Source organism: Asparagus officinalis, chromosome 9, assembly GCF_001876935.1.
Source record: "Asparagus officinalis chromosome 9, Aspof.V1, whole genome shotgun sequence".
NCBI lineage: Eukaryota > Viridiplantae > Streptophyta > Magnoliopsida > Asparagales > Asparagaceae > Asparagus > Asparagus officinalis.
In genome coordinates, this window is record NC_033802.1 from 2859336 (window position 1) to 2869359 (window position 10024).

General features: G+C 38.1%; 2 protein-coding genes and 1 long non-coding RNA gene across 5 annotated transcripts in view; all 3 read right to left on the reverse strand.

Moving 5' to 3' along the window:
• Positions 227 to 4027, reverse strand: LOC109824354 (F-box protein SKIP14-like). 2 transcript variants are annotated; one of them, XR_002242615.1, is made up of 4 exons: positions 3916 to 4027; positions 2879 to 3789; positions 744 to 1779; positions 227 to 641 (listed from the first exon to the last, which is right to left on the reverse strand). XR_002242615.1 is itself a non-coding variant. In XM_020390933.1 (3 exons), exons 2-3 carry the CDS (start codon positions 3596 to 3598, stop codon positions 1300 to 1302), a joined length of 1200 nt encoding a protein of 399 aa, XP_020246522.1. In that variant the 5' UTR covers positions 3599 to 3789; positions 3916 to 4027; the 3' UTR covers positions 227 to 1299. The 2 variants fall into 2 exon arrangements, 1 of the variants encoding a protein (XP_020246522.1); XM_020390933.1 differs by having other exon boundaries at positions 227 to 1779.
• On the reverse strand, positions 5373 to 6906 carry LOC109824673 (mitotic spindle checkpoint protein MAD2). 2 transcript variants are annotated; one of them, XM_020391310.1, is made up of 7 exons: positions 6700 to 6906; positions 6599 to 6609; positions 6338 to 6473; positions 6128 to 6248; positions 5925 to 6028; positions 5723 to 5844; positions 5373 to 5629 (listed from the first exon to the last, which is right to left on the reverse strand). In XM_020391310.1, the coding sequence occupies exons 1-7, from the start codon at positions 6770 to 6772 to the stop codon at positions 5573 to 5575; spliced, it is 624 nt and encodes a 207-aa protein (XP_020246899.1). In that variant the 5' UTR covers positions 6773 to 6906; the 3' UTR covers positions 5373 to 5572. The 2 variants fall into 2 exon arrangements, with proteins under 2 accessions (XP_020246899.1, XP_020246898.1); XM_020391309.1 differs by having other exon boundaries at positions 6338 to 6468; positions 6594 to 6609; positions 6700 to 6905.
• LOC109824266 overlaps positions 9287 to 10024 on the reverse strand; it is a 1453-nt gene continuing 715 nt past the window's right edge. The window contains exon 2 of the long non-coding RNA XR_002242586.1: positions 9287 to 9667. This is a non-coding gene — a long non-coding RNA (uncharacterized LOC109824266). The remainder of the gene's footprint in view (positions 9668 to 10024) is intronic.

The window sequence follows — 10024 nt, forward strand, 5'->3', positions numbered from 1 at the left end:
TTTGGGAAAAGCCCAACGGAAGAAACTAAGAGCATATAAACTCCACAGTTTCTGAAGCTTGACATCTCAAAAATAAAGCTCAAATATCTGAAACCAACAAAGAAGCACACGCTTAAAACTACAAACTCGAAAGAACTTACGCGAAAGTTGAGAAGCTGCATCATTCATCTGCGAACCCTTCAGTATAAACAGAACATCAAATAAACACAGAACATGTAAGCTCAAGTTGAGAGACAGAGTTCCAACTAAAGAATATTCATAAAAATACAAAGACAATTTTCCTCCTCATATATAACCTTTATCAATATATCATCATTTGTAATAGACAGTACGACACAAATCAGGTTGCACGCCCTCGTTCGATCACAACCACCCATGTCCATACAATATCAACATCAAAACTTGCCAAGACAACCAAAGAGCAAAGTACATTTTGCTACACTTCAATAACCTCTACACGCCCAGTGAGAGCATACTCAAATACTAGCATGTGAAAGGCAAAAAATATCCTCAACATTGTATAATATATGGCAAGAAGCTCTGCTTCCACCATCCATCGGTACTAATAGCCTGTGGCCTGGCACTCGAGAAGTCTAACCATCCACTGGACTCTGTGCATCTCCATGTAATCAACAGCAACCCTGTAAGAAAGATGGACTGAATATTTCTATAGGTAATATAGGTATGAAAGAGGTTAGAAATATTCAGCCAGCAAGAACCTAGAGAACCCAAAATCAATGCACCTCATCACTGACGATATCATCCTCACAATCACATCAAAGATGTTCAAGGCTTCACAATCACATCAAAGATGTTCATGGCTTCAAGATCTTACGAACATCAAGCTATCCCCTTTTTTCTCTCTCTAACACTTAAACTTGGGCTGTCATAGTTTTCTTCTTTTTTTCTTTTTTTCTTTTTATTTTTTTCCTTTTTTCTTGTTCTTTTTTATGGTTTTTTTCCATCTATTGCTGTGCACATATATCGTCGAAAATCATAGTCAATAAAAAACTTGTAAAACCATCATCTTCAAACCTCAACTTCGAAGATATCATCCTCACAGTCACAGCTACCTCAAAGATGCTCGTGGAACTTCAAAATGTTACAAACACAAGCTATCCCTTTTTCCCCCTCGCTGACACTTCAACTTGGGATCTTCATATTCTTTCTTTTTCCTCCTTTTTATTCGTTCTTTTTACATGGCTTTTAACATCTATTCTTGTGCACATACATATGGCTAGAAGGTCCATCTTCATATGACGCCACATCTCAGAAAACAAAAGCATGCCAAAAACCTTTTCACTCATGAGAACTTGGTGATGCTTGCTTCCAACAGCCAGAGCAAATATATTCAAGGAAGAAATTTTCCACAAAACTGCAGTCATTCACACACCTCCCACATTGCGCACACCTCCCAATACAAACAAAACATGCCCTACAGCTCTCCGGCCCTTTCGCTTGACAACTTTCTGAAGGGCAATCAAAAACCAGCTTATAGTTCTGACATCCAGGACATAACTCAATATCAAGTGCACGATCATCATCACAGGCAATTGAAGAGACGCTACAATGATAAAACCTTGGGTTCGATAGCTTAGGCTTCCCTGTCTCATCACCACAGCCAAGTGATATCCACAACTCTTCATATTGCTCAGGTGATACAGTAAACAGTCTGCCAAGTTTGAGGTGTTTTATCCCCGTCAAACCTGAAGACTTGAAAGCCTTGAGATTGCTAATGACACCATCCAAACTTAGCCTGAGACATCCCGATACACTCAACTGCATAGAGAAATAAAGAGTACCAATGTAAAAGCATGTCATCCCTTGAGTACGACTTAGTTTGGGAAATAGAAGGATAATTAGAATGCTTAATAGGAAAAAACACCAAGTATTAAAGCTATTCCATACATAACTTCTGTTGTGAATCATCCAAGGCTACTTTTGGAACCTCTATGCAGTAATCAAGTTTCAAATCCAGATGCCAATTTAAAAGTTTACTGGGAAAATTTGATACGTACTCATAAACCATATGGTGAATAGTGTCCATTTCAAAGCATGGATGAAAAATGGTTTGAATAATACACTACCAAAAGGAAATAAAGAGTTAATCAGGAAACTACCAAATGAACGAAACCTTACAAAGCTAATAACGCTGAGAACCCCCAGTAAATTTGTCATCTATCTTCACTTGACAGCAGGAAACAGAAACAAATGGAACTTTAAAGCTCTTTGTGATATGAAAGAAGTGCAATTAACTTGAGCACGGGGTCTTTGCTAAGTAATGCGGGGAAGCTGCCCACAAAATTATAAAAAACAGAATATACATAAAGAGGAAGGGGAGAAAAAGGAGGAGTACAGTAGAGTAGGAGGAGGTTAAAGGAGAGATTAGAGAAAAAAAATGACTAATACAGCTCTCTGACTCGGGCTGCCACGCTACTCCAAATCGGTTCTCCATTCTAGTGTAGTGTGATGTTACATCAAAATGAAGATGATCATACCATTAGGCTACAGTGTATGCATCTCTATGTTAAACGTAATAGAATGAGCAAGCAAATAAAATGCCCCTAAATTGCAAGAGATGCAAAATTTTACCATTATTTCCTAGCAAGAATACACAATGACTAAACATAACTTACTATCAAAAGAATGCCTAAATAAGTTGAAAACACAACAATGAAACATTTGACGTCAAGGAACAACTAATCAGATAAGGAATCTATCTAGAAAATGAAAAAGACTATGATTTACACAAGCACAATCACGAAAAATAAACAAAATTGCAAATAACAAAAGAACAAACTAGTAACAACAAGACTAGGAAACGCGACAAATGACCTTATGAATCAAGTCCATAATAAAAAGCATTTTCTTAACCAACCTTTTGAAGTCTTGGGTTGCTCTCAAGAACCTTCTTCAACCCATCATCAGTGATCCTCGAGCATCCTACCAAGCTCAAGCACTGCAAACTTCCATGAGCTCTTCGTGTCAACCTCAGAAGAGTATCATCCGTTATCCTCGCACTCAAAGGAGAAACAATGTGAATACATCTCCACAGCAAAGGATCGCTCTGAACAGCCGAACGAAGTGATCTACACACCTTTTCGACAGAAAGCAAATCTTGCACACCCAAATAACCAAGAGAGAGTACTAAACCCTCATGTGGATAAGACTCCTCTGCAGGAACCGTAGCAGTCGAAGTCTCCTCAGCCCCAACAACAAACTCAAACGTGCCATTTTGGCCTCCAGATACTCCAAAGAACCCATCATCAAACCAACCACCAGAAGCATTTCGAGAATCCCCATTCCAACAATAAAACTTACGATCACTTGAATTAGCTCCAAGATCTTCAAACCAACCAACAATGGCTGCAGCAAGATTGGAACCTAGGCCCATCCCAAACGGATCAGCCGGTAACAAATCAATCGGGTCGACCCAATCTCTTCCCTCTACATTCTCATAGTAATCACTTTTCCCCCGATTCAACAAACAAGGTTTGCCACAGTTCTCCGTCCCGATATCCCAAATCGTCCAATCAAAATCATCATCAGAGCAGACTGAAGCCGGAAAACCCGGGTAGGATGATACATTCAGGGTCATCCTAGAAATCCTAAGAAACCAAAAAAATTAAAAATTTCTTCCGCTTCCCGCTGCTATTCTCTACCCTAGATCTCACAAGAAAAGCCTCAATTTTCGATAGCAATAAAAATTTAGCACCAAAAACTTCACCGAGCCTCTTGTTCAGATTGAGCAACGATTGAATAATTGAATACCAGACACAACACCTAACCCTGCATAATCCCCAAATCCAAATCGTAATCCGATCAAAAAAAAAAAGACAACTTGAGAAACCCTAAATCGTTCAATCAGAGCAACTAAACCAAATTTTATCGTACTAAAGCGTGTCAAAATCTAACCTTGATCCACGACCAGGGGTGAATTCGGAGAGGGCGGATTGAGACAAAACCCTAAATTTTTTTTTTCTCTCCTCTTTCTTCTCTTGGGCGGAGAGGAAAGAGCTGCGAGCAACGTTAGAATTTTACTATTTTTAGGAGCATGGGGGTGTTTCTTTATGCGAAGAACTCCCCTCTCTCTGCGAGGAGATCGACTAATTAAAAAAAGGAGAATTTTATGCGAAGGACTATCTTTTGGACACGTGTCGGTCGATGCGAGGAGATCAACTAATAAAAGGAGTGATCCTGGCCGTTGGTTCGGTGTTCTCGATGCGTTTTAATTGGTTAGGGAAGGATCTTGGGTGCTTTGTGTTAATGTAGGACACGTGGTCCAGAACTCTAGATGAGTGGTTGACTTAACCGTGAAGAAAAGACAATACTTTTCAATTTTGAAGAAGTTTTATGAAACGGTGGTGGAATTTAAACACTTTTAGGTTATATTCAAATTTTACTTGATCTGTTTCCTCTATTATAGTCAAGACTTTTAAATGGTTTTTGAAGAATTTCTAATCTTAGAAAATTCTAATCCCGTCGTGTCTTCTAATTAGGCGAAGGATTCTAAGCCTAGAAGTATTCGTTACTTTTATGTTAATATTTTCCTATCTGATATTTCTTCATGGATTTACATGTGATCTTCTTCGTGAATTCGAGGAGCCCTTTGATATGAGTTGATTCTGCAACATGTCATGTATGCAAAATATTCTATTAAGATATGTGCCCTTTGCGAACTTAGAGAAAAACACGATTGCTTTTTTGATGCAGGAGGTCAAGTAATGGACGAGACGAGATCAAGTCATGGACGAGACGGGACGAGATCAAGTAATGGACGAGGCAAAGGAACATGCGGACGAGACAATCTCAGTGGACAGGGACGACATCAGCGGACGAGACGAGTTCTCAACTCGACACAAGGCAGACGAGACGAGTAAATTTGGAGAACTCCTCCATCTAATTCTTTTTTCTTGATGATCATGAAGAATTCCTCTAATTTCCACCGAGTAAATTTGGAGCAAATTACTCACCACGAATAGCGCACGTTACTTGAGGATGCAATGGTAATATTATTGTCAACAACCTCACGTGTGACATCTATCTAATTTGGAGCAAATTATCTTTTTTTCTTTTGAAATGGGTCCCTGTTTCTCAGTCCTTAAAGAACTGTCGATGTATCTAATAGTTGCATTGGATGCAAAAGATAATTGTGTAATCTTACTAGTAAATGACAATAATAATATTATGCTAATCACTCTCTACAGCAAACTGTTCCATTGCAGAGAAATATGAGGACTCCCTAAAGTTCTTGGTCTTGTTTTCTTTCATCATTTTTACCATTTTCCATTATTTGCGCTTTGCATTGCTGAGTACACACTTTTTTAGACAAAAGAAAAGGAATGAGCTCAAATTTGGCACAGACACAATCATAAATCTTTGGACCAGAAATGCAATAATAAAATCTCCAACACAACTCATCAACACTCAACTAAGTTAAAGATCAGTCTAAATACTGCAACAACATTTCACTCAAAAAAAAAATGCTAACAAAATAAACTCTTTGTTCATCACACCTCCACACTCAATGTGAATGAACAATTCACAAGATATCAGCTCACAAAAAAATATTCTACTGCTCGTCCCACTCGTCATTCTTATACGAAACCAGCGTACCAACTTTGTGTATCTGAACAACAAAAACACGAAGGAAAAGTTACGATATTAGAAACAAAATTACATGTAAAATACATCGATATGTACTGACTCGAAGAGAAGCTACCTTGGTGTCAAATGAATGTAGCTTAACCATCTGCGGATTCTGGATCAATTTGGCATCACTCTCAATCCAGGTAAATGGGACTGCAACATCTTTGTCGGTATAGGCTAACACGTCGAAGACACCTTCAAATGCAAAGCAAATCTAATCAACAGAAAAAAAATTGGAGAAAAAGTGTTTAAAAAAAAAGATTCAAGCTGTTTACAAGGTTCATCAAGGCAAGGCAAGTAAGTGATGCAAGAAGCAATCTGGCGCATGATTGCTTGTATCTCCCTCATGATTTCCTTGTCACTCTTTTCCCTACTGACCCTGAAATAGATTTTTTTTTGCCCCTCAGTATGAATTTTTGCAAATAGGAAATTTATAAATTTGTAGCTCTTTTTATTTCCTGATGAAGGAATGTTTTACCCCTTTGCGACCACTTCAGAATCAGTTTCTATATTGAAATTCCACCTCTCAAGAACTTCGGATGTCGCCTTGCTCATTATCACAAGAACAATCCTCTGCAACTTTCCAGCCTCCAGCCATTCTTGAGAACCAAAACAAAGAGCAATTTTGTAATAAAAAAAATTAGCCCAGAAGAATTCAAAAATTGAAGTGGGATTTAGAAAATCTAACCTGATAACTGAGAGGTGAGGCTAGTAATGAAAGACTTGACCCCCTCATCTTGAGTCAGAAGCATCGAGAGCCCGTATTTCTTCACTTTTGAAAAGCTCTCTTCCGGATACACTCCCCGATTATAAAGAATACTGTTATTTTTTGCAAAATGTTATATTCAATTCATCAAGCCCTTGAAAAATATATTCCAAATTGAAACAAAGGAAGGAAAATATCCCGATCCTAGAAAAGGGTTTAAAGTGAATTTTTTTTTTACCTGTTTGCCGCGTAACCTGTGAAATTGAGAAGACGGGGGGGTATCAGTTAAAAAAAAAAACAACCCAAGAAATCAGAAGGGGTGAGAGAGGACGAGAGAGAAATACCGAAGAACTCGCTAACAATGGCCGCCGAGCCCTTGAGGGTGATGATGTCCTTCGAGAGGGTCCTTGAAGCCATTCAAAAATAGAAGTAGGGAGATCAGCGAGAGAGGATTTCTTTTTTTTTTTTTCTTCTTCCTGGACTGTGAAGAGAAAATGAAGGGGACTAAAGTTAGGATCAGTTGCGAGAGAAACGATGAGGAGTATGAAAAAGGGAAAGGAAAGGCAACGGCTAGTTATTTAAATTGGGTCCATCGGATTCCTTCGGGTAACGGTCAAAATTTAGTGGTGGGTCCGCTGTGTCCCACACCGTTTGAAAAGGGTCGGCGTTGGGTTCATGGATGCAAGGTCAGCTGTACATTTTACCCGGCCCATTAAGCAAATCAAGCTCAGAGCATTCACCTTTCATTACGTTTGTCAAGAAGCAACTCTTTAATAATATAAGATAAGATTTAATCAGCAAGGAAATTGAGACTAAGATATTATTATCTCTTGTTAGCACTCTTCAATTCTTTTCTCGTCGTAAGGAATGACTCAGAAGGGAAAAAAAAACATATATAAGCATCATCAAAAATCGATACGAAGACAAACTGATCACGGAAATAAAGCTAAAAGAATCAGAAAATATGCTCCATGAGTGAAAAGGAAGAAAAAATAAAATAAAATAAAAGGAATCAAGAAAAGAGTCCCCAGCCACCTGCCATTATTCAAAAAGGTTGGTTACATAATTGGTCAATAACCCCAACTGTAGGCTATTAACAACCCATAGTTTTAAAGGCATCTAATCTTCCTTTAAATTAAGAGGTTTGCTTTGGTGCTCCAGAAATAGGCTTTTTTTCAAATTTTTAAATTGACAAAAATAAAAAATCAGCTAAAATAAGAAAGAGTATTTTCGTCTTTTAAAATTATCTTCTATTTTCTTTCTATCCTAAAAGCAACCATTCTACCCGAATTCTCCCGTAAAAGAAATTCCCTCCAAAATCAAGATAACGAATCCGCTTCAATTCGATGACGTCAACAGGTACATAGAAGTAAAATTGTTGTTATATGCATCGAACACTTCCAAGCTCGGCAAAGTTGAGTAATCCCAATCAAGATCGCCGTTAAATTCATTGTTCGATATATTCGGATACCGAAGGTTGGGCATATTCGAAATCCTGGCTGTACCGGAGAATCCATTACCATCGAGAGAGAGGTTGACGAGGTGCGGAAGGCCAGAGATTTTGACGGATGAAGAGTAGGAGATGTTTGAGTTTGAGAGGGTGATTGAAGAAATACTGGTTTGATTTTGATTGCAGCGGACTCCCTGTCCACGAGCAGACTGAGCTTAGGTTGCATCCAGACCAGGCAGGAAATGCGAGTTGGCGAGGAGAGAGCGACGGCGTCGGAGATAATGGAAGCAGAGGAAGTAGAGGGAGGAGGAGAGAAGAGGAGCATGTTGAGGATGTTTCACGGGGAATTGAGTTCATAGAAGAGGGGTTTGGATGTGAGCGAGGGGGGATTTAAGAGAAGCTTCAGGTTCTGAAAATGGAGGCATCTTCAAATATTTTAAGAGAGGTGAGAATCTTCAGAGTTTATGGTGATATTGAGGCTTTGGTTTGAGTTCCTATGATCTCGGTCTCTTCCCTGGGCGGGAATAAGGTCTAGCGAAGAATTATGCTTTAATGGAAAGTGCGAAGCTTTTTTTTCTAATGGAAAGTGCGGAGGGTTACATGATAACGCCGGTTAAAATTATAACATGTGATATATTAGTTTAGTTGGAGAATTCTAACTAATCATAAATTCTGTTTCTCTCCTAAATTCTATTTTCTAAAATAACATTTTTACCTAATTGAAATCATAGTTAATTACTTTTTTGGGTGTGGAACACCTCCTAACCGTCAAATTTATCATCTAGAAATGTGAGAGCTATTTTTAAGGGATTTATTTTATTAGATATGCCATGGTTGTTCCAACAAATCTTCATGGAGCACCGAAGCTGTAACCTAATAACAATTTTAAAGCGGTTAGCTGATCTTTTCTAGATTTACAAAAGATAAGCGCATCGTCGACACACTGCAAACATAAGGCACTCCTAGGACTACTCTCTGGGCATAACCCTTGACCTTAACCCTCGACTCTCAGCTAGCATCATCATTCTGGTAAAGACATTTACCGCTAAAACAAATAACAAGGGAGATAGAGGATCTCCTTGTCTCGCTACTCTCGTAGAACAAATCCATTTTCTTAGATTGCCATTAACCAAAATAGCAGATTTACCGCCATGTGAGCATAAACTGGTCCACTTAATCCACCTATCACCAGACTATTTTGCTCTCAAGACTTCCATAATAATATTCCAATCTAACAAGCCATCGGCCTCAGTAAAATCCAAGTTTAATAACATCCCAATTTGTGAGAACCTTAATTTTTTTAAAGACTTTCTTATTTTAGCATAGTTCAATCTATCTATTTCTAGCTTCCCCTCAAAAAACAAACTTTTCAGAAACAGATTAAGATTGATATGCAAAAGCAAAGATTCATCGACTTTCATATTCAAGGAGTCCTCAGCAAATTAGATGTACCGCATGAAATAAGAAGAATGAGGGGACGGTAAGATCAGAAATCTCATGAAATGGCATTAAGAAATGCCAATAGTTATTCTTTAACAACAACCTCCATACCCTGTAATTTCAAAAAAAGTTTTCCATTGAAGAAAAGGGTCTTAAAAAAAATGCTGGCTCCTAAAAATATAATCTTTATTGATATATTGTTCAGAGGTTTGCAACTGTAATTATTACTCAGGCAATGCAAACGAAGCAAAATATCCCTTTATCGCAACTTTCTTCATTGTGGGTCTGAAAAGAACTTGTTAAGGGATGGCATGATCTCAGGGCGCTTGTTGCGAACAAATTTGCGAAGGCCATGCTCAGCGTATTTCTCCCCCTCAGCGTAGTTTTCAAGAATACCAGCAGTTCTGTTTTCTTTAGACACTCTGTTCACAAACAAATTTGGAAAACAATGAGAATACATCGATGGAAGAACTAAATTTTTAAACATTTCATAAAACATTTCAAACAGTATAAATGGCTACATCTGTTTACGTGCAGGAGATAAATAAACATGCAGTGTACTTTGTACATACCCCAAATTCCTCTGCAATTATTCGATAGTTTCTCAACTATCTGATTGCTAAACTTCTGTTTGGCCAGCTCAGACAGATTCAAAGCGAATAGTTCAATCAAAATTCAAAAAATTTGTTACAGGGAGACTTACTCAGTGTTGAGTCATACTCTACATAAGATGACTGCAATGACCTTAAATGGAAAACTGTTTTGCATTTTGTATTTTA

Excerpts from the sequence above, each read along its gene's own strand:
- LOC109824354 (XM_020390933.1), bottom strand. The coding sequence starts at position 3,598 with ATGACCCTGAATGTATCATCCTACCCGGGTTTTCCGGCTTCAGTCTGC. Across the intron at positions 1,780-2,878 it reads GCAACCCAAGACTTCAAAAG|TTGAGTGTATCGGGATGTCT; the intron begins GTTGGTTAAGAA and ends TTCTCTATGCAG.
- LOC109824673 (XM_020391310.1), bottom strand. The coding sequence starts at position 6,772 with ATGGCTTCAAGGACCCTCTCGAAGGACATCATCACCCTCAAGGGCTCG. Across the intron at positions 6,249-6,337 it reads CCTCACCTCTCAGTTATCAG|AATGGCTGGAGGCTGGAAAG; the intron begins GTTAGATTTTCT and ends TTGGTTCTCAAG. Across the intron at positions 6,029-6,127 it reads TCTGAAGTGGTCGCAAAGGG|GGTCAGTAGGGAAAAGAGTG; the intron begins GTAAAACATTCC and ends AATCTATTTCAG.